The following is a 24,024-nucleotide window of genomic DNA, read 5'->3' as shown; positions in this document are numbered from 1 at the left end:
CGGCGGCGGCGGCGGCCTCCCCACTCGCGTACCCCCTCACGGCGCCTCGGGCCAGTCTTCCTCTTTCCGGTTCTGCCGCAGCCGCCCGGGACCTGGCGAGTGGCGGTGTGGAGGCCTCCGAGCGAGGCGGGCCTCCCGCGCTCCCGGGACGCCGGCGCCCTGCATCCTTCGCACAGGCCCGCGAGGCCGGAGCGGAGCTTTGCCCAGGGCGGGGAGGGCCGGAGGACCCCGGCTGCACGGACCGGGAGCTTCTCGGGTCCCTGGAGCCCGGCTGCGTGCCTCCCCCAGATGGACGGAGAAACGGGTGAATTTCTCTCCGAGCAACATACGGTGTGTTTGGGCTACTGGGGGACCTTCTAGTTTATGGGATTGTGGAGAAGAACCTTCCTCGTGTTAATTATGCAATAAGGTGGCGTCCTTGCAGAGGGGTGCAATGTTGGATGGAATAATACTGGGTGATCTCTGATTTTACTTCTAATATCCTGGAGTGAGAGTTTGGGACCAAGGAGCATGTTTGCATTAAAAGAAAGACAGTGTTCCACTTGGGAGGAACGAACATGCAGAAAGAGAGGAGAGAGTGCGCGAATGTGTGCTGGAGCCCAGTTGAGCACTGCTCGGGTGGGCGAGAAGGAGGCGACACTCGGGCAAGCCTGTTTCCTGCCTGATAGGCTCGGCATGCGCCTGGCCGCCGATTTTACCATCGCTGATTTTGACAATCCGCGCTGCTTGTCAGAAGTTAGAAATTGAGGCATCAATTTCTGCTCTACTGGTTGGGAAAGATGAGGCAGGTTTTCCTAAAGCTGTCGGTTTTGTTTCTCAAGTCTGCTCAAAGCAGCAAAGGGCCAGGTAGTGCTGCCAGGTTCTTGTGAACCACATGGGAGGACTGTCATAAAAGGCTTTTTGTTTGTTTTTGTCTGCAGCATGCAAAATCTTAGGCTTTGGTCCATGAAGAGTTGGGTCTTGGTCATTTTGAACTGCCAGAGTGAAACGTCACAGGCTTTCTTAAATTTAGGCGGTTCAGTTTAGCTAGGGCTTGCCCACACTCTTTAGGGACTGTGCTATAAAGAAAAAGACACAAAGGGAGAAAGGGTCTTCTTTTCCCACCATTATAGTAAAGACATAGTCCTTCTTGGATCAAAATTGGAATGTCAAGATGGAAATAAAATCCATCTTTACTCTTAACCGTGACTAATAGACTCTCCAAGAAATACCTGGTAGAGGAATTCTTGCCTTCCTGGAATGAAAACGGGAATGTTTATAAAAGTGAGCAAAGGGCGGAAGGAATTATCATGGGTAATTTGTGGTTATATTCAGATCATTTTTCAGGTGTTTGAGGCTGTACAATGAAAAGGCAGAGAGTCCCAGAAATAGAAATGGGGAGAAAGGTGAATCTGGGACCTTCCAGATTATAGAAGCCAGAAAGTCCCTTTTCTTCTGATCTAGGTTTGGAAGAAGATGGATGTGAGTGCAGCAAGCTTAATCTTTCCATTTGTGTAATATGAAGTTGCTTTTAATTTTAATATAAAGATCTTAAGAGAAGAGGGAAACAGCTAAATCATGTTACATGCAGCTTGGGCCATATCATGTATTCAATAAGTTGTATGTTTATTTTGCCAGCTAATTCCATGAAATCTGTAATTCTTTAATTCTGTGAGTTTGATTTATTTCCATGATAAGACATTTTATTAAAATGTCAGGTTGTTAAAGCTTGAAGATATAAAAGATATCTTTCATAGGAAGATTTGATCATCTAGTAAAGAAATCCTCCTCCTATTATCAAACATGTAAAATAGGTATAATAGGATTTGATTACTTTTGCTACAAAGATTATATCTCATACTAAGTTACAAGGAAAAATCTTTTAATACAAATCTCTTGGTATATTTATGACACTTAGTCATTTACCAAGAAATCAAAATATATCCGTCTCTGTGAGAGAACTGTTATGCAAAATAAACTTGAGTTATTGCAAGTGGTTAACTATTTCCCATTTATATACCAAGTTATGTCCAGTAAGTTGATTTTACAATTTTTTAAAAATTTATTTATTTATGCATACAGAACTGGGGTACAGGCCAGAGGTGTAGGGGCAGTGAGAGGACTCACCAGAGACAGAGTGGGGAGCACAGCAAGCAGATTGTGGAGGTACACTGCTGAGGGGAGCAGCGGGCTGGTCAGGAGAGGCCTGCCAAGCCATGTGGTCACCTCCGGGGTGGGCAGGGATCAAACTCATGCTGAAGTGGCTTTAGGTTCTTAGTGCTGTGTTTTAACCCATTGTGCCACCAGGGAGGGCCTGATCTTATAACTTTTAAGAGTACTTACTGTTTTGTCAATTATTCAGTGCAGTAACAAGAGGAATTTATACCTATGGGGGGGGGTGGAATTTATACCTATGGCAGGGGAGGGGGAAGCGGTACAAGGAAATGTGGATCCCTAGGTTGTAGGGAGGAGAATATCAACCTAAAAGTCATTTAAGATCCATGTCATTTAGTATTCTTACTGATTCCTTTCTTGCTCATGTGGAAATTTTAGGAAACTTAAAACTCTTAGGTAGGAGTATGTACACATAATATGTAGAAATGTTATCTTAAATATAATAATGACAGTCCTCTCAGGCTGGGGATTAGGTGAGGTCAGCACCTGCTAAAAGCAATGCCGTATGGGCAGGGAGCACTTACAGGTGTCGTTCATTTTCAATGTCTTGAGAACCTATTTTAACTCAGCTGTGTCTGTGGCCAGCTAGAGCTAGGAATGTATTCATTCTGGTAACTAAGGATAATCAGTCATTTGAAGATGCAAATGATGATGATGGCACCCATAACCAAAGGAAATTTTTGAACTTAATTTGAGAAAACTCTTTACTGTGAATTTTAAAATGATAATGAAATAGAACTAGGTGCTAAATGTGCAGTGTTTTCTTAATTTGTAGTTTTATAATGTTATTGACTAGGTAATACATTTTTGTTCAAAATCAAAAGGTATAAAAGTGTTGGCGATAAGATGTCCCTAGTTTTTCAGCCCTCAGCTGGTTATCTAGTTTCCGTCCCCCACGGTGACTAGTTCCTGGTGTGTTACCAATTTACTTCAGGCCCTTCCCTTCAGTGTCTGGGTGTGCTTTGAAAGAATGTTTTAAAAACGAACACCGGGCACAGGGTCTTCTTCTAGGCTGCATGTGATAGGGTGGGTTCCATGAGTTTCCACCTTAGTAAAGTGTCACTGATGGGAACGCCCCCTCCCGTCTGATCCACTCCTTCCCTTGCTCATGCTGCGTGAGGGACAATGGCCTCCTTCCTGCTTTGGGGGTTCTGGAACCCAAACCAAGCTCCAAGTGGTTGCATAATTTGTCCCTTCTCTCTATGCCATGTCTTCTCAGTGTCTTCCTCTTTATCCCTATCTTTGTCATCAACCATAGCCTTTAATTCCTAGTGTGATCTATGCATGCATGACTATGTATTTGTGCCATGACTGCCTCTGTTGGACCAGAAAATGTGGGAATATGTTTTGCCACACCTAGGTCAGAGTAGGCATTTGATTTATGTTGCTGAATGAATGAGTGACATTTGGGGAGAAAACTGTTTTAAACAGATGTTAAGTGGGTTTCTTGACCCTAGGACTTTTCAGAACCTTTAATGAGCAAATATGCATAGTAAACATAGAGCATGAAGGTGGGAGTCAGTGTCTTCAGCACACATTCACAGAGGCTTTATGCTTTTGGATGACAACTCAAACACAGCGGGGGAAAGCCCCTGGCAGGAATGCTTCTGGCAGCTGAGTGAAATGAATTTACAAGAATCTTTTTGAAAATGCAGGGGAGGGAGAATTTATACCAAAAGATGTAATAGTTCCAATATTAGTGATTATAAACATGTAAAATGTGTACTGTTTTTCTCTTCTTTTAGAGAGAGAGAAATAATTTGAAACTCCTTGTAGTTTCAGCTAGGCTCTTGCTGGCTAAAAACCAGGAGGTTTTATGTTCTTTCACCACCAGTCTGTTCGGTGGGCTTCCAGAGGGCTTGCTTTCAGATCCTGACCTCTCAACACATGGAAATCCCATTTAGTAACTGGAAATAGGAAAGATGGATTTCCTGTGAGGATGGATACTCCCACCCCTGGGGTATAGAGGGCTTTGCTTAGGGTGTACATCATGACCACAGGGGACACTCAGGTTTGCTACCATTAGCTGCAAGAGGCTCTTTGGGGGTTGCTCCTTGAACAAAGAACTAATTACAGGAAATGTCAGGCTTTTTAAAGGCCATTTGTTATTGGACTGCAGAGAGAGTAGTGGCTCCTGTGATATCCAGACTCCAGACTTTACAGACAGAAACAGTGAGCCTTGAGGGTGTCATTTTTGGGCATGAGAAAACCCCATGAAGAACTTATGTAATCAAGGCAACAGTGCAGACATTAGGGTAGGTTTAGGGATGCAGGGGCCAAGGGGAATTTGGAAGCCTTTCTTTAGGAAAAAAAATGGAACGAATTGACATGGTTTTTCTAAGATCAGACCAAATCCTAATTCTACAGAGCCTAGTTCAGGGAGGGCTGGAAAAGAAAGTAACTGGGAACAGTGACAGAAGGTCTTTGATTTTAATTAAATCTTAAGCTCTCTATTCAGCGTACTTGTAATTCAGCACATCAATAGACTCTAGTTGTTGAGATGTTCTCTTGCTACCAATTTCCCTGCTTATAATGGAAGTAGGTGGTGGGAGAAAGGCTATTATGTTACATTGCCTAGAATCTGCATTTTAACAAGTTTCTCAGGGAGTCTGTGTGGGATTGGGGGCATAGCACAGTAGTTCTTGGTCCTGGTTGGTCATCTAGAATCCTATGCAGAGCTTTCAAAACATCCCCAGGATCAATCTCCAGAGATTTGTGTAATCTTGGCTGAAATGTTTCAGGGGACCAGGGCATTGCGATTGTTTTTAAAGCTCCCCAGCTGATTTCTTTTGGTTGTTTCTTAAGTGTTTTGAATCATCCATTTTGTTTTTGGTTTTTTCCTCTCAAATTTTATTGATTTGCCTCTCCCCAGGTGATTCTGATGTTCAGCCAGGACTGGGAACCATACCTTTAGGTAGATAACTAGATTCAAAACACATATAATCTCTAAGCAAAAAGCATGCCACAGGCAGCTAGACACACTACTCTTAGAATTCATAAAAACCCAGCGAAGCAGATTGTAGATTTTGTTTTTCGAGACCTCGATGCCAATGCATAATATGATACCCTTAGCCAGATTGGCTTGTGCTTGCTTAGCATACTCCCCGCTCTACCTGTGGAAATGACTTTGAGATGGGGAATGACCAGATGGACAGTTGTGCTTTACGTCTTTGCCTCTGCTGGCAAGGAAATAGTTTGATAATTCAAACAAGGAAGGGGTGGCAGAAGGGAGGAAAGGAGATGCCACTGAGACAGGCCAGCGGGCTCTGCAGGTAGAGAGGGGTTGGTGTCCCTTTGGTGGGGAGCGTTAACCAGATAAAATACGAGACAGCCAGTTGCATTTGAAATTGAGAGAAGATAAATCGTTTTTTAGTATAAGTATATCTGATGCTGTAGTTGCAGCTGCTTACTGCTAAAAATTACTAATCTATCTGACATTTAAACTTAACTGAGCAGCCTACATTTTTATTTGTTTAATCTGGCAACTCTACTTGGAGCCACACTGGGTCTACGAATGAGTCCCTGAGGCTGTCAGAGGATGACTCAGGACCCTCCATATATGTCACAGGCTGCATGACAGGTGATCAGATCCTGATCACAGATGCATTCAGGTGTAGGCTGGATGCCCACTTGCTGGGTATTGTGGAGGGAACTAGGTTTCTCATTCACATGCCTGTGTCTAGTGAGGTTAGGAGAAGTAAATGTTGTGAAGGGGGAGACTGATTCCTGAGTCCCTAGTGGAGTGTCCACATAGAGTGCACAGAAGCTCTCTGGAATTATTTGTTGCCAGCCCTGTGTCAAGAGGACCAGTGCTTTGCCCCTAGTTTGGGTTAGAAACCAGCCCAGCACAGTCCTGTCTCTTTAAAGGGTTTGCTTTGACTTGAAGGAGCACTGTGTTAGAGGTAAATAACACACACTTCTGGTTTCTCTTGTGACTGCTACTTTCCGGTTTTGTCTCCCTGCAGCAGAGTGTGACTTGTGTGATGTGCTGAGGACTGACCTTCCCTGCTTCACTCCTGGGAGGTGATAGCATGAAAACCCCTCACCCCCAAGGTTCTACACAGGCCCTTGCAGGCAAGTGAATGGAGATGGAGAGGCTGTGGTGTTTGTTTCCATTCTGTTTTAAAACCTCTAGTTGTAGCTATAGTTTGCCAGCAAGTCAGGACTTCAAACACAGCCTGCCCATAGTTGCTTCAGTGTGCCTTCTGCCCTCTGCAAATTACCCGCAGCAAAAATCTAGCCCTTGGCATCTCCACCTGTTTATACTCCCAGCTCTGGCTGTTGCTGGAAACCAACAACAAATTTTGCTTTAGCTTGAGGCAGAATGCACCCACAGGGCAAACCTGCAAAAATCTCATCAGGATTCCAAAAGCAAATAGACATAACCATTTGGGTATCTCACATTGGATTGAATGATAAAAACTGGAAGTTTATATTATTAATTGAAAGGTAAATTCTAAGTAAAATACCCATACTATCAGAAAATTTTAAAATATTATGATTACTGCTATTAACTGAAATCATGTGTTCTGTTTTTTTTTTTTAATCACCTTTTGTTGAATCTGTTTATTTGTAAGCACTAGGGACATTTTGCTTGTGTTTTTCAGGAAGAATCACTGAATGGCTGACATTTGACAACATGCACCACCAGTGGCTTCTGTTGGCTGCATGCTTCTGGGTGATTTTCATGTTCATGGTGGCTAGCAAGTTCATCACATTGACCTTTAAAGACCCTGACGGTAGGTATGCTTCCTCCTGGAATGAATTTTGGCCAATCCAGACCTTGCTGTGACATTGTTCCTGATGCATGCACAGATTGAGGACCTCTGTCATAGAAGCAAAGGACTTTAATCTAAAAACTGCCCTTGGAGGTCATGACATCCAAGTCCTTAATGCCACGGTGGTGTGAGAGGGGAGTTGGAAGGGATGGACAGGTGTTCTTTAGCACCTCTCCTGAGGGTGAGTGGGCTTACTTTCTCTGTGGGCTCCTTGGGTGGGTCTCCTCCCAGCAGCACCAGCGTGGGTGCTTTCTTGGGGCTCAGGCGTGGGCATTTGTCCTGCTTTACGTTGTGGTGAGTATGCTCCATAATTTTGCTTTTTTGAGAATATTATATACAGTATATAACCTTTTGATATTTTTTCCCCTCCAGTGTAATTCCCTGGAGATGTACCCACCTTACTGTATCAATCAGATTGTTCCTTTTTATTGCTGAGTAGTACTCTATGGTACGGATGTGCCACTTTTTACTGAACCAGTCACTGGTTGGCTTAGCCAGTCCCCTGTGTCAGCTCAGACATCTGAGTTGTTTAGTTTGGGGCTGTTAACAAGTGAAGATGCTACATATCTTTACATATAGAATTTTTTGGGAATATACATTTCATTTCTGTGGGATAAATGCCCACATTTCTGTGCTACTGCAATTTCTGGGTTATATGAGTTGTATTCTCGTTTTTTAAGAAACTACCAAGCTTTCCCACTTCACATTACCACCAGCACTGTTGACCATTTCTTTGCATTCTCTCTGACATTGGAGTTTTTACTGTTTTTTATTTTAGTCATTTTGATAGGCATGTATCTCATTGTGTTTTTAATTTTCATTTGTGTGATGGCTAATGATGTTGAACACCCTTTTGTATCACCTTCAGTGAAATGTCTGTTCTTGTCTTGCTGGTTTCCTAACTGATTTATTTATTTATTTATTTATTTATTTATTTATTTATTTATGCTTACAGAACTGGGATACAGACCAGAGGTGTGGTGGGTGAGAGGACTCACCAGAATCCTCCAGAATCCAGAGTGGGGAGCAGAATAGGCAGATTGACAAAGTATACTGCTGAGGGGAGCAGCAGGCAGGTCAAAAGATATCTGCCACACCATGTAGGTCAGCTCTCTGGCTGGGGATCGAACTTGTGCTGCAGTGGCTTCAGAGAGCTTCATAATGCGGTGCTTTAACCAGTTGCACCACCAGGGAGAGCCCTGGATTTTTTTTTTTTTTTTTTTTTTTTTAACTCAGAGCTCTATATGCCAACTCAGATGTCTGAGTTAATGCAGGGGATTGGTTAAGCAAACCAGTGGCTGGTTCAATAAATAGTGGTGCATCAGGACCATGGAGTACTACTCAGCAATAAAAAATAAACAATCTCCTGATAGATCCAGATAGCTGGGTAAATCTCCTGGGAATTACACTGAAAGGGAAAAAGTAATCAAAAGGTTATATGTGGTATATAATATAATATTCTCAAAATGGCAAAATTATGGCAAAATTATGGAGCATAGATTAACTTAGTGGTTGCTCTGGGGACAGGGTTAGAAATGAGGAGGTAAGTGTGGCTAGAAACGAGCACCATGAGGGATGCTTGCAGTGACAAAAATGCCTCTTCACTGTTACCCTGTTAAAATGCTGCTTGTGATTCTGTTTGTAGTTGTGCAAGATGTTACCATGGGGGAAAGTGAGTATAGGGCACATCGAGCTACGTTATTTCCCCCAATTGCATGTAACTCTCCAAAGAGCTTGAAATAAAAACTTTGAATTTTGAGCATTTTTTATATATTCTAGACAAGAATCCTTTGTCAGATAAATGTTTTGCAAATATTTTCTCCCAGTCAATATTTTTGTCTAGATTTTGGCAGACCAAAAGTTCTTACCTTGATGAGATTTAGTTTATCAACTTTTGCAGTTTTATGTTTTACATTTAAGTGTTGTTCCATTTTGAGTTTGTTTTTGAATGAAGTATGAGATTTAGGCAAAGGTTAACTTTTTGTCTATAGGTATTCAATTGCTCAAACATCATTTTATTGAAAAGACGCTCCTCCACCAAATTGGTTTTGCACTTCTATCAAAAGAGTGTTGGGCATATTTGTGCAGGTCTGTTTCTAGAACTCTATTCTGTTGTACTGATCTGTGTGTCTGCTTCTCCTTGAGAAGACATTTTAACCTTTCTCTCCTAGCATACAGCACCAAACAGGAGTTTTTATTCCTGACGGCCATGCCAGACCCGGGAAAGCTGCCCAGGGAGAAACAGTTTCCTGAGGAACTGAAGGTGGGCACTTCAGTTAAGGACAGGGCTCTGACCCTCTGAGCTGATCAGTACAGGAAAGGGGCAGCCTCTTCCCATATTTACGTGTAGTGTCTCCCTCTCACCTGCTTACCCCGCAGCCTGTGGGTCCTCCAATACCTGGAATATAGCCTCCCCCAGCTCCTCACTCACATCAATCTGCTTTCCATTTAGCGTCATGTTCCATCTTCCAGTTTCTGATTTTAATCATTTCTGCTCATGGTTTCAGCTTCTCTTTGGGGGAGTCACGAGTTCTGTTTCCATGTTCCTTGCAGTGCTGTGCATTATGGGTGCTCTGTGACTCTTAATGGGGGGTGGGGGCAGGGAGAAGCCTGGGGGGTGGGGGCAGGGAGCAGGGGGCAAGGTCAGGAGTAAACAGGGGAGTGAGGAAATTTTCTGAGCCAGAATCATAGAACTGTAGAAAATTAGAAGAGGTCTTGGACAGGAAATTAGTTAATTAAGCCTCAGAGTACATGGATGAGAAAACTGTGTAAGAAGAAGGCTAACATCCAAAATTTGTAGAAGTTATCAGCAGAGCCCAAGGCTGCTGTCTTTACTCATCTGGACTGTCGAGTAGCTTTTGCACATAAATTCCTAATTTTTCCTCAGCTTGATGAGGGATGCGCCCTTGAGGGCCCTCGACACTTGCTGAGCAAACCATATGTGAAGTGACTGGAAATGGTGGTGGCTGTCAACACTGCAGAAAAGAGGAGAAAGGGAAGATGAGGAATAGCCCAGTCCTGGGTCCTCTCTGTGTGTTTCTTATACAGAGGACTCTGATAGAGTGAATGATTATGCTAGAGGGAGAGAAAAAAAATTGAGCTCTCTTTCTGAAGCCACCTTTGGATACAAAAGATGCCCAAATGTGGTTACCAATCATTCACAGAGGCTTAGAACTTCCCACAAGTCTTCCTAGGTGCCCCACCAGCCAATAATTTAAAATCAATTTTTTTTTAAATTAAGAAATAATACGTATCAATTGTATATTTTAAAGAATGCCCCAAATTAAAAGGGAAACATCAGCTGTGGTCACTGTAGTTCATAACTCAGTCAATATATATCTCCTTTTTAAAAAGCATCCATTAAGTATAACATATATATGATACATGACTCTTTCTTCTATGAGAAACACATGTTTATGTTTTTCTTAATATAGTTTAAAGAAGGAGGAAGGATTTCGATAGGTAGTCATATCACTTGTATCACAAATTGAGCCACTGGGAACAAATATTGGAGCATTTCTGCCAAGAGGAGTCCTTAGATTAGATGTGAAGACCCCAGGAGCTGTGGGGGGAAGGCTCCAGGGGCAGAAACTCCTGCTAGCAGAGGCTTTCTAGCTTAAAATGACTTTATCTTACATGAGCTCTACCTCACCCAACTGTCCTGAGGAAAGTACTTTTCCTCAACTCGGGGTATTTGCATCCCAGGCAAAATTAGCAGAGAACCACAAAGACAAATCCTGGCAAAATTCCTTACGGGCTAGAATCAAACAAAATCTACAAAACAGGTATTAAAAATGGGTCCTTTAAAGGGAATGATCGTGGGCAGAGAAGGGCACAGACTTCTCTGCAGTGCTCACTGCTGGGGCACAGGGCAGCCCAGCGTGCAAGCATGTTACCGTGTGAGGCAGCAGAGGACCGCCTGACCTGCTGGTGGACTAGAATACGATTCCTGGGCGCTGTGTTTAGAGTGAAAAGCTAGTCAGAGACCTGTGACTCCAGATGACTCAGTTGCTTAAAAAAATAGACTTCAAAGACTGAAATGTCACACAGTGAAAGGAGCAGCAGCAGCTTATTCCCTTGTGCGTCTTGTACCCTTAGCTCAGACCCCACGGCCGGGCTGATGTGAGCTTCCAGGTCACCTGCACCCGTTGGCTCCTAGGCATCATTTCCTGGCAGGCAGGGGTTTGGCATCAGAGCCCCACAGCTCGTAGAGGTTTTCTTACCAGGTTTGATGACCCCATAAGCAGATGTGCTGTGCGCCAGTATTGGCTCATGGTGGCTACACTTCTGCTCCTACTGACAGAAATTCCAAGCAAAACCTGCCACTCTTCATAAATTCATACAGAGAGAGCTTGTTGTGTGCTTTCAACTAAGGACATAGTGAAGTTTTGCATTTTCAAAACCCTTTTGAATGACATAGGCATTTAAAAAAAAAATAAATGTTCCAGTTTACCAGAGTATCTTCAAAACAGTCAACATCTGTGTAGACACCTGGTCCCTAGGGTTGGAGTTATGTGGAGGGGAAGTTTGGACAGAGGAAAAGAGCAGAAAGTGGCTTGCTTTCACAGCCTTCCTGAAGGAAAAATTTCTAGCAAATTAAGGGCCTTAATGCCATCAGCAAAATAATAAACAGTCCACTACCCCCTCAGTTTCCCCAGGATTGGAGACACAGAGACTTGGTTGTCTATGAACAGTGGGTCAGCCTCTCCATGCAGCCTGCATCCCGGGCCCCTAACTGAAGCACGCCTACATTGTCCTGTTGTTTCTGTGAGGGCAGCTTCATGCTTCTCCCGTGTGCTTATTAGCTCAATTCAAGATTAGGGAGCAGTGCCTCCCCAAGACTCTTGCTTTCTAATGAAGCCCTTGTGCATTATTACTTGCAGCCAACTGGGAAAATGCTTTCAGACAGCCGGCTTGTCCAACCTCTGGTCTACATGGAGCGCCTAGAACTCATCAGAAATGTCTGCAGGGATGAAGCCCTTAAGAATCTTTTACACACGGCAATCTCCAAGTTTGTCCTAGACCGAATATTTGTGTGTGACAAGCACAAGATTCTTTTCTGCCAGACTCCCAAAGTGGGTAACACACAGTGGAAGAAAGTGCTGATCGTATTAAATGGTGCGTGCAGAGCCCCACAAATGTCCATGTCCATGGACACCAGGGTTTGCCCAGGGAAGGTCACTGTGGCCTGGGAAAGGGAGCAGAGGAGGACAGCAGAGAGGAGCTAAAGGAAGGGCCAGCTGTCAGCTCTCTCTGTTAAATTCAGCTACGAAGGGAACAACACAGTGTCAGTTAACTGCTGTGTGACTCCTGATGCAGGAGTCAGATCTGGGAGCCCTGGGATCATGACGCTGGGGACCTCTGTCCTGCAGCCCAGTGCTCGCTCTGTCGGTCTGTCAAAGCTGCAAGTCAGAGTTTCCTGCCATTTGGCTCTTGTGTTTGGTTAAGGGAGACACTTGCTTCACCTTCTGGTATATAATTAATGCGCTTCTTGAGTAATCTGACAGCATGCTGGATTTGTGATATTGGAGAATAAGGTTACAAATAAAACTTAAAGCAAGGAATGTACAAAAGTCTTAACAAATCTACCACACTAGTATGAAGCATCAGACTTCAAAGAAGTCAAGCCCAGGTATCAATAGTAGCAGTTTCCAGGTCCTGCAGTAGAAAAGGGATGATCCTTGTGGTTGTCTAGACTCACCTGGAATGGGGATAGGCACCTGAACAGGTCCAGGTGCAGATCCAAGAGCTGGTTCTTCTGCCATCCCCTTGAGTGCTTCATCTTGCTTGTTTCTTCAGCACAGAGCATGGGCTGCTGCTAAAGTATTTGGGGGAAGAATGAACATAGCAATGTTTGCCACTGTTTAGATGGCCCAGCAGATTCTTCTTCACCAGAGTCTGGGTTTAGCATGATGAATTACCACAAAAATGGATGTGAAGTTTTGCAGAGGGTGACCTGACATCTTGCTTGATGTCCATGCTTTATTTCTGTTCGTGTGATTTGAAAAGAGAAAACCTGCTTTGCCCTTCAACTCTCTGATACAGCCAGGTTCCTTTCAGCCCTGCCTATCAGATACTTGTCCTCCTCTGACCCCTGCTGCAAACATACCACATCACTCCCCCAACAGTAGCCAGGTTTGCCTAGCAGCAAACTTCTGTGCTTCTTGCCAGTCTAGAATGTCTGGAGGTTGCCTAGGAAACACCAGAGGTCTGGGGATGTGGTGCTGAGAACCTCATCTACAAGGAGCAGGGGCCCCAGATGATGCTGTGGGCATAAATTAGCAATTTTGTGGCTCAGCTTCTCTGCTATTTCCCCGGTTGTAGAATAGAATAAGTATTGCTGGCTTTAGGATTTCTATTTACATCTTTTATCAGATGTCAAATTTAACCCAATTTAGGTATATTGCCAGAGGTAGACACCCCTTATTCCCTCCCTTTTTCCCACCCACCCCCAGAACTCATTTGTTATCTCTGGTTGGCTGGTGCCAAAAACCTTTCTTCATTTGCTCACCCTGCCAGCAGAAGCATTTCGAATTCAAAGACACAAACCTGGCTATTGCAGATTGCTTGTGAGGAATGTGGGCCGTGAGTTAAGAGACAGGGTGTCGTATTTTCAGGGTAGCACTGAAAGAGTAGTCGACATAGCCTTCTCCCCTGTTTACTTCCCAGGAGCATTTCCTTCCATTGAAGAGATCCCTGAAAATGTGGTTCACGACCATGAGAAGAATGGCCTCCCTCGGCTCTCTTCCTTCAGTGATGCAGAAATTCAGAAGCGGTAGGAGCAAGTTTCTCAAAGGGAAGGGGCATTTTGATAAAGCCCAAGGCTCAGATCTGGACTTGCTGTGCATCCCAAATTGCTCCAAACACTACCTGGGGCTGTAGGTTGCATCGTGAAAGGCAGCTGAGCACATGCCCAGTGTTCAGTGCATTTAAATTCACCAAACTTGAGTATTTCAGAACATCTCCACTCTGGTTTTCATATAGTCCATTAAAATAAAGGTTACATAATTTTCTTAATAGAAATGAGTCGTCAGTTGTGTCTGGCTTTGGTTATGTTAAATTTTGTGGATTTCTTACTAAATAGGACTTTTCTCTCATAAGGAAAGGGGTTTGGGTTGCAAGTAAACCCCACTCGAGTTCTCATTTTTTCCAAAGGAATTAAGCCAACTTCCACAGTAGCTGCCCCTGGGGCGTGGTGGTGTGGCTAGGACCTCACACTAAGAGAGACAGACCTCGCTGATCATAGTCAGAATAGACATTGGCACTTTCAAAATTACTTAGCTAATAAATGGACAGGTTCTCTTTGTTAACTGTGAAGTGGCCTTGCGAAGTGAAGTTTAAGGGAGTAAGAAAGTATGAACCACAGATAAATGTCAGGGCACCTGCCTCGCTGTTCAGCTTTTCGTTCTTCATTCCCCTGGCCCTGACTAGTCAGTCTTTCCAACTTGTGCAAACCTCTGGTGTACAGTGCCGGCTCAGATTCTCCTGGGTAAAGACTGACCAGTGACCCCCTAGGCGCTTCGTTCATGGCTTTGTGCGAGTGGGTGAGCGAAGACACGTGCTGCAGGGAGCGTGGCTCCTGGCACGGAGGACGCAAAGCCGTCTTGTTTGTCACAACTGTGGCTCCAGACCCTCCACATGGGCCCCGTTCTGCCCCTGTTGGCAGCTCACCCCGGCTGCCTTTCCTGCCAGCTGGAGCCCCAGGCCTCCCTCGCATCTTCTCTTACCCCTTTCTCCCTCTTATTTTTCCTTCTCTTGGCAATTTTGAATCTCTAAGAATACACCCTGAAAGTAACTTCCTCTGCCTTCAAGCTTTTCCTAACTCATTCCGAGTTCCTTCCCTTACACTTTCCTGCACAGGAATACAATTTCCTGATGTTTTGACATATAAGACTACTATATGAGACGTATAAGACTACTACTGTGGCCCTTTACGATTTTGAGTGGTGTGTCCTTGGGCAGTGGAGATTTCTGAGCCCCCATTTCTTCACCTGTAATGATTATAACAGGACTGCTTCCAAGGGTGTCTGAGTGGCTTAGGTAAGCGCCTCCCGCAGGGCCCAGCCTGGATGGGGGTTCAGTGCAGGGCTGCTCTGCCTACCGCTCTTCACTCACCCCACCCTCACAGCTGTCACCTCCAGTAGTGTCAGGTTAACCTCTTGTTTGTTTTTTTCCTTAGCTTGAAAACATACTTCAAGTTTTTTATCGTAAGAGATCCCTTCGAAAGACTGATTTCTGCATTTAAAGACAAGTTTGTTCATAATCCTCGCTTTGAACCTTGGTACAGGCATGAGATTGCTCCTGGCATCATCAAAAAATACAGAAGGAATCGGACAGAGACCAGGGGCATCCAGTTTGAAGACTTCGTGCGTTATTTGGGTGACCCTAACCATAGATGGCTGGATCTTCAGTTTGGGGACCACATTATTCACTGGGTGACATATGTAGAACTGTGCGCACCTTGTGAGATAAAGTACAGTGTGATCGGCCACCATGAGACGCTGGAGGATGACGCCCCATACATCTTAAAAGAAGCCGGCATAGACCACCTGGTCTCCTACCCAGCCATTCCTCCCGGCATTACAGTGTATAATAGAACCAAGGTGGAGAACTACTTCCTGGGCATCAGCAAGCGAGACATCCGGCGTCTGTATGCACGTTTTGAAGGGGACTTTAAACTCTTTGGGTATCACAAGCCAGATTTTTTGCTGAACTAATGCATAGGGCTGTGCATTCAAATATCTTGGCTAGACCAGATATCAGCCGGGTGAATCTGACCACAGAAATGACACTTCCTCCATCACACGCCTTCTGAAGACTCTGGCAGTATACCAGAGACCTGTGCGTGATTGAACCCATGAAGCTGGACCCTGACTGTTAAAATTAAGTTTGGACATAGGTGCTCGGAAGGCCCTCACTCCTCACACCTACCTGTTCCACTTGGACTTTGCTCTCCTCAGAAGGGGATAAAGACTACACATTTGCAGTCTAGCAGAGCAGGAGGGAAAATTACATGGCATTAGGAGTCATTTTCCTCATTTGTCACAGAGGTGGACACACCCGCAGTGCTGCAGATGGGGGCCCTGTTGTCACTGGTGGGTTGCAGGAATAGCACCAAGCACTTTCAGGAGAGATGGAGAGGCTAATGGCCTGCAAAACGACAGAGGCTAATACGAGATAGAATCTGAGTAATAAAATACCCCTGGTTTTTGTCTTGTCGCTGCTATGATCACAGAGGCAAACTATTCAAGGACTGTTTTGTTCCTGTGACCTGTGAGATTCAGGGAGGACCCAAGGGCACTTTGCCATGATCCATCTTTGCAGAATAATGCTTGATACTGCTATTCATAGTCCTGAACATCTCTTTGCCAAGTAGTAATAGCATTCAGACCAAAAGATTCAATTTTGGAAAGCGAGGGGTGCGTATGTTTTTTCCATCTGAGAAAGGGAACAACTTTGTAAGCCTTAAAAAAGGATGTGTAGGAAAAGGAAGAACTGGGTGGGTTCTGGAGTCCAGGCTGCTGTGGGTTTGGACACATCCATCTTTTCTTTGACTCTCCTGCTGGATGGGTACCACGGATTCTCTCCCTGTCTTCTTCAGGGTACTCCCCTAGGCTGAAGGCAAATATAGGCATCATGCCAGCATTGCAGAATTAGTGCAGTTTACATCCTTCAGCTTCCTTTTTCAGCGAAGTGCTTACCACTGGACCCATTTCTGATAATGCCATAATCCTGGACTAAATGGCTCTAAGTTGGAAAATCAAGTTCACCAGCAATAAAATCCCAGGCCGAGGCATTCTCCAGCAACATCTTCCAGGCGGTGACGAGCAGAAAATGTGACCATGTCAGCTGCCTGGCAAGGAAGACTCGAGATACTGGACAGTTTCCCTTGAAAAGTCCCAAGTACCCAACTCTGCACAGTGCCTGTGAACCCAGCTTTCCCAGGCAGCCTCCGCCTTCCCTTTCTCAAAAGGTTTCCTGAATTTTGTAAATGTAAAAGTAAAATAAAATTCAAAATACGTGCCAAACCTGACACGTACTGCAGTCCCAGGGGAAGGTGCGTAGGGACCACACGTGTTTTCTGAGGCCCGGTGACAGTGCTGGGCAGCACAGGCCCGCTGGGTTGGCTGCTGGTGACAGACTGTGGGAGGAAGCCAGACTGCTGCCAGCCACAGTGTTGATGAAGGGAAAGTCTGTGGTACCCTTTATCTCCACTGACACGCAGAGGATATGACACTGGAGTTATTCTTCTATGACATTTCAGCAAAGTTGTTAAAATTGCTTCACTTCTGATGAGTTGATTGTCTCTTTCCTGTTGGAAATGTACCTGTGTGTGTGAACAACCCCCAGCATTTCAATTTAGGCAATTTTCCTCTGGCATTTGGGCATTTTCCTAACATTTTGCCAAACAAGTAGAGATTGCCACCAGAACATCTCTGGGACTTCTCTCAGTGTGCAGTAGGACTCCCCATCACCACCCTACCCACTGCTTCTGAGTCACACCTGGCCCCTGGCTAGCTCCCATCCTCCACTGAGGTCTTCTAATTGCCTTCCAAGCCTGAGGAGTGGGTGCCCATTCTCTGCTTCCTGAAGCCGTTTAGCCCCACCCTCTTTATACCTGCACTCCTAAGCTATCTTAGCTGTGTTTTGGGTAAGGAGGTGGATGGACAGGACAGGGGCAGGATTCAAGGACAAGGGGAAGGCGTTGGAATGGAAAGCTGCCCCTGGGGTGGGGGTCAGGGCTGGGCCCCGGGCACTACCATGGAAGAGCCTCTTAACAGAGAGGGTTTCCAGAGGGTTACTTGGGTACAGTGACCCCTGCCAGCCACCCATTCCCACCCTAAACACCAGCATGACCTGTTCAAATGGAATCTCCAAAGCAGAGAACAGTGGAAATCTGGATTTGAAGGGGGAAGTGAGATTGCAGCTACTTGAAAAGAAGGCACCTACTTAATGAAAGTCAAGTCAGCCAGCACACCTTTTCCAAGCCCCTGCGACGTGGAAAGTACTGCACCAGAATGGAGAGATTCTAGAACTGAGCAGGACAGCAGGCTCACAGGCAAGGCACAGCATGAGAAGTGCTGGAACACAGGTCACAGTTAAAAGGTAAGGGTGAATCGGGGACAGTTTCCAGAAACGGCAGGTGCACTGGAAAAGTTCGTGGAAGAACTGAGCAGGACTTTTTTTTTTCTTCAGCATAGGTAGCATTCTATGTTTTCCAATAAGATTCTGACAAGAAAAAAAAAAAAAGATTCTGACAAGATTAATGCTACATGAAATTGTATTGTTACAATTTGGCGGCAGATGCAGTGTGGCATATATATTATTGAGATGTGAAACAACATCTCTGAAATTTATAAAATTTTGAAAACAAATGAATTTTAAAAAGCTGCTGATAGAGTTCTATTGGAGAAACTAGAGTAAGTGTTCTTACTGAATACCATATTAAGAGTCTTCCATTGGAATTTTATAGGAACTAGAACTTAACTCTTCAACAAGCCTATGACCATATTGGTGATGGTTGCTTGAAGCCATGTGAAAAACAAGGATTGGATGGGAATGTCACAATCATACTCAAAGCTGAGTAGCTTTCTTTACCTGACAAGACTTAGTGGGCCTCAGTTTTCCTTTCTGTTGTCTGAGATCTGTAAGGCCCCAAATCTCTGGACTTTCTCTGTGCATTTGCCAAGTTACTCTAGTTAAGTTTGTCTCTGTCTCTTCTAACTATAGAGAGGAATGATCAATACACTTAGCATTTTGCCTCTTTCCTGCCTTTTCCGCTAAAGTCTGTTTTCTCTTTGTTACCTTATAGGTGCCAGTGCCACTCAGTATTTCACCACAGCATGGCATGAATTGCAGTCTTTTCAGCTTACCATATCTATTTTGTTTTGCCATCCCATCCCTAACCACTAAACTCAAAAATCAAAAGGAAATGCTTGAAATTTACAGCAAAGTGACAAAGTAAGAATTCTTTTGATGGGCATATCAGTGACTGGGCACTGAATATGAGGCAGGATATTATTTGATGGTCAACTTAAGTTAGTTGTGCGTATATATTGCAAACTTGAGGGAACCTAAGAAGTCAAATGGATTCATGTAAAATGTTTCAGTCTAGAGAGAGCAAAGGAAACAGAATAGCCACAATGACTAGAAAGCAACAATTCTATTTTCCCAACTTTATCAATAGTAACTTTAAATATCGGTGGTCAAAAAACAATAAAAGACAGCAGCCCCTCATTCAGGAAGTCCAGTTCAGGGTGTGCCAGAGGTTATGATGCAAGTTATAATCACAGATGGGAATGGAGTCTAGAGTATCCTGTCTGTCAAGTCATTTCCTTAACCACTATATCATTGTCCTTCTTGAAAGGAGGCTTTGTTAAAAGTACAGGTCACACGCTGATTGTCTTACTGCGCTTCCATGGGACTCAGAGGTCTTTTGTACCCAACCCAAATAGGAACCTGTAGAGATTTCTCCCAAGTTGCCAGTTGGTCTGAAGTTCATGTGCAGGTTTCCACATCAGTTGAGATCTATTGTTATGCTCTTATCTCCATTCCACACACTTGTATATCTCTTATGAGAGACAGGTCCTAAGGATGGCAGATTATTTGACCTACTTGACATATTTTGAGTCTTGTAAGATACCTTGTCACTTAATTTTACTGAAGATATGTGATGATGTCAGCTATTTTACCGTCCATTGCTAGAAAGCGATTGAAGGGAAAGTTAGAAAATTATGATCTCATCATGATTTTGCCCCAATCAGAAACCCTCCCCTATGTTTTTTCCCTAAACTATATTACTCCTCTACTTAGTCTTGATTAGTTCTTGACTTTGCAGTTCAAGTGCTGATCCTAGTTCTAGTAGTCATGGTGTTTATATTGGAGACTACACATGGCCTTTCTGAATTTAAACTTGTTTTGCCCCTTATTCTTAATACTTCACTTACTATGGAAACTGTGACACTGATTATCTTTTCTAATCTAGCTACCCTACTTTCTCCAAGCCTCATGGAAGAGAATTCAGTCTTTAGAGATGATTCTTTCTATATGAGGGAACTTACACTTAAATTATGGGAAATAGTCTATGACCCAGTTTTGTTTTGTTTTGTTTTGTTTTTCATATCAACATGGATTAGTAAATTATCTGATACACAACTGGTCTCTGGCTAGTTTCATACTACTTCCTACTGAGTATGAACAGAGCCACAGTATCCTCATGAACCCAGCGTGCATGGCAGTCATTTTCAGAAACTTTTGACCTCATTGCTCTTTCTAAAACATACTCATTTCTGTTCTTGACAACACTTTTATCTAAGTATGCCATAATGCTGCCTTGAATTTTGTTTGTGCTTCCCTGAGATTTCTACATCTTCTTCCCTTATCTCAAATAGAAGGAAATTACCAGTAGTATTTTATCATTTCTTCTTCCCTCCTTTATGTGTGTTTATGTGTATGTGCTTGCACACACTCGCTACATTTTACTTTGTCTTGCAATCCTTGCAACTTTTCTCATGAGAATTGAACCCCAAATTACCCTTAAACAATAAAGTACCAGAGTTAGGCAAGGGAAACTAACAAATACAGATGAGTAGCAAATTGCCCACAACATCTATGAGTAGATCAGCATATTTTCCCAAGGCATTTCATAAAATCTTCAGAAGAATTTTTATGCTTCTGAGTTACTTTGCCACCCATCTGTTTAGCCATAAAATTTTTTATTAACATTATTTTTTTTTGCACATCTTTACGCTCCCACACATCTTATTCTTGCAGTTTAGGGAGGAGAGCCTTTCATGTTTTATTGATGCTGACATGCCAGCACAGTACCAGATGAGTGGCCTTGGAAACAGTAGTTCCATTGGCCAGTCGTATGGTTCAGAGAGGCACTTAGCTCTGAGTCTTCACCTTCCCTTCCAGGGAAAACAGTTGTGTAAAGGTAACTGTTTAGTGTTTATTTTATACATTAAACAATTCTAAACTTCTGTCTGGAGACACATTCTGGACCATGAAGCAGGGAAAGAAACCCAGTACAGACATCTGGAAGTTTTGGAACAGAAAATAAGGAGAGTGGTACCAAGTCAAACAGATAAAAGGATACAGACATTTGCATGAGGATCCCTTGTGTCTCTCCTGGATAATACAATATACATATATGTATATCATAAGGCTTCAGCAGGCATACCTCTAACGAGCTTCTCTCCATGTTCATGAGGTATTATTGATGTGTATAGATCAGCTAATGACATTAGGTAATTGAAAAATCAGCTTTATTGCAAATCAGTTGACAACAAAGTAGGTAATACACTCAAACTCACCTTCCTGATTAAGAAAGGAAATTAGGTTATATACGCTTTTGAAACCAGGTACTAGCATACAATCATGGGTACCCAGGACCCCAAATTTTTAAGATGTGCACTTGCTGAAAGGGATCCAGCCATCTAAATGCACAAGGCAAAAGCAACAGATTCTTAGAGTGAAAGATCTTTAATAGAGTTAGTGTGCATAGAGAGAAGAAAGGATATGCCTAGTAAGTTTCCCAGTAAACCTCCCCAAATTTCCCACCTCATATGGGCAAATGCCTAGCCAAACAGGGTCAGCTGAAAGCAGAACTACTGAGTTCCAACAGCTTGCCACAAGTTTAAGGTAACTTCTGGCAAGGAACCACAGAAAAGAGGTTAAGCCGTTCCTGAAGAGTTGAGGCAAAAGGAGATATAATATCAAGATAACGGCTGCCAGTGCCTCTGTTCATGTGTGTCTCACCCATATGTTTCTTCTACACATCTCTTTTAAGTGTCTCTACATGTCTCTCCCCTCCACATATTTCCTTCAAGTCCTTCTCAGTTCTTGGGTGCAAGTAAATAGGTTAAAAGTGGGTTTGGGACAAAGATAATATACTTTTCACATATGGTACTAGGATTTTACAACAGAATACTTCCACTTTTCCTCTACTGGTCTTTGGACTTGTATTATTTTTTTTTAAGATTTATTTATTTGTGCATACAGAACTGGGATACAGGCCAGAAGTGCAGGGGCAGTGAGAGGATCACCAGAGACAGAGTGGGGACCAAAACAGGCCAACTGACAAAGTACACTGCTGAGGGGAGCAGCGGGTGGGTCAGGAGAGGTCTGCTGTGCCAGGTGGGTCATCTCCCTGGCCAGGAATCAAATTCTTGCTGATGTGGCTTTAGCTTCTCGTGCTGTGCTTTAACCCGCTGTACCACCAGGGAGGGCTGGATTTGTATTACTTTTGTTATACATTTGTTTCTACATGTTACAAACCTCATGACACATTATTTTAACTCACTTTGCTCTCAGTAGGCATACATCCAACAAGCTTCTGTTATTTTGCTAGAAATTTGTCTAAAAGAAGAACAAGTAGGATTTGAGTTCATAAAATTTCATAACTTTAGTGCATAGTCTTTGTTATGCTGTTTTACCCCAAGCTTCCTGGCTGTATGTTGTGAATTTGTTACATAAAAAAAACCTTGAAATACAAGTGAATTGTTCCTGTAATAAGAAATTAGCTGAAGCTCTCCCTGATGGCATAATGGGTTGGGATGCAGCACTGCAAGCTGGCCACAGCTGCTTCAGTGGGAGTTCCCTCCCTGGCCCCAGAGGTGATCCACATGGTGTGGCAGACCTCTTCTGACCTAGCCACTGCTCCCGTCAGTAGTGTACTTCTTTGATCTGCCTGTTCTGCTCCCCACTCTGTCTCTGGTGAATCCTCTCACCGGCCCTGCACTCTGGCTTGTATCCCAGTTCTATATGCATAAATAATAAATTTTTTAAAAAAGAAATTAGGTGAGAACTCAAAGAATGAGTTTAGAATAATTCAGTAATGGTAACAACAAAATTTGGTTGACCACAACTTCAAGTGTTATCAATCAAATGGACAGTTAAGGGAAATTGTTCATGAAAAAGTGAGTGGGAGGACTAGAGATCTGGCCAAAGTTGTCTCCTTTTCTATTTTGTGAAATGGTAATGGTCTAAAATTTTCTCCATTCATTTAATAAGACATTTCCCTTTGCCAAAGTCATATTTTATCGAGGGACTGCACATTTTCTTTAGCAAGTCTGATAAGTAAAACAAAAACAAAACTGACAAGAATAAGCAAAGTTTGACTTGAAATAAAGAACACTATGGATTCTGGAATACTGCAACCCATTTTATGCATTCAAAATATATAAAACACAATGAAACAAAAGAGAAAGGCAGATTTAAAACCTGGTTAATAAAAACAAAGAACACATATAGTCCTTGTATACCTATGCAGCTTTAACTCCCTCTTTCCAGCAATTTGCAGTACTCCACATTAGTTTTTCAAAATTATTTTCCTACTTCCTAATCAAGGTCTCAATACAATTACCCGTTTCTCAAATTCCTCTTCTTTCCAAAACCTAATTTGGTATTCGGTTAAAATCTGTCTTCATTATGAGTGCAAAATTTGTCTAAAATTTGGAGTTCCGAGAAGAGAAGCTTGCTGTGAAGTCGCTTCCTGGTCATTTCAGACCATTTCCTAAGTCAAAGTTAGGGGGTGTGGGGTTATGCTGATTAACTTTCCCCAGGTTTTCTTTTCCACCACATGCACAGGTGGTGCCCTGGGGAAGGCTGGTGCGCGGTGCTGGCTGGTGTGACGCTCAGCCAGCGACTAGTTGGGCGGCCAGGGGCGCCCTCAGGCCAGAAGAGAACACGCGAGAAGGACGCGAGTCACGAACGCGCATGCACACACGCGTGGGCCACCGCAGGCAGCAGGTGGGCAGCAGACGCGGGCCCTGAGAGGGTTGCCGTTCCCACAAGCCACCTGGGCTACCTCGCAGGTGGAGCGCCAAGAGTGCTTCGCGTGGGCAGGGCTCGGGCAGTGGCGGCGCCTGCCCCCGCGGGTGGGGTCGCGTCCTCTCCCGGCCCATTCACCCACACCTTGCTGGGAGCCGGGCCGCTGCCTCCTGCCCGCCGAGACCGTGGTCACTGTGGCCCCCAGACGCGCGCGACACTTGGCGAAGGCGGCGGCCGCCACTGCACGCCCCACGGCGAGCAGCGGAGCATCCTCTCTCGGCTCTTCCCTCCGAGTCCACATCACTGCAGCTCCGCGGTT

At 44.0% G+C, this 24,024-nt stretch overlaps 1 protein-coding gene across 4 annotated transcripts in view; it reads left to right on the top strand.

Moving 5' to 3' along the window:
• CHST10 (carbohydrate sulfotransferase 10) overlaps positions 1–20,476 on the top strand; it is a 50,704-nt gene extending 30,228 nt beyond the window's left edge. Inside the window, exons 1-8 of one of the 4 annotated variants that reach the window (XR_001145641.1) lie at positions 7–330; positions 6,120–6,228; positions 6,762–6,893; positions 9,104–9,195; positions 11,816–12,050; positions 13,602–13,707; positions 15,112–18,038; positions 18,745–20,476. Coding sequence is in view for 3 of the 4 variants with exons in the window: in XM_012727533.1 (XP_012582987.1) it covers positions 6,186–6,228; positions 6,762–6,893; positions 9,104–9,195; positions 11,816–12,050; positions 13,602–13,707; positions 15,112–15,649 (1,146 nt within the window). In the remaining variant the exon portion in view is untranslated. Of the gene's footprint in view, positions 1–6; positions 331–6,119; positions 6,229–6,761; positions 6,894–9,103; positions 9,196–11,815; positions 12,051–13,601; positions 13,708–15,111; positions 18,422–18,744 lie in introns of those variants that run through there. The other 3 variants (XM_012727532.1, XM_012727533.1, XM_004686166.2) reach the window with 3 other exon arrangements.
• Positions 20,477–24,024: the final 3,548 nt, after the last annotated feature.

This window comes from Condylura cristata, unplaced genomic scaffold, assembly GCF_000260355.1.
Source record: "Condylura cristata isolate star-nosed mole 26May11 unplaced genomic scaffold, ConCri1.0 scaffold00020, whole genome shotgun sequence".
In the NCBI taxonomy this organism is placed as follows: domain Eukaryota; kingdom Metazoa; phylum Chordata; class Mammalia; order Eulipotyphla; family Talpidae; genus Condylura; species Condylura cristata.
The sequence above is the reverse complement of the archived record's forward strand: the minus strand, read 5'-3'. Positions and strand labels throughout refer to the sequence as shown.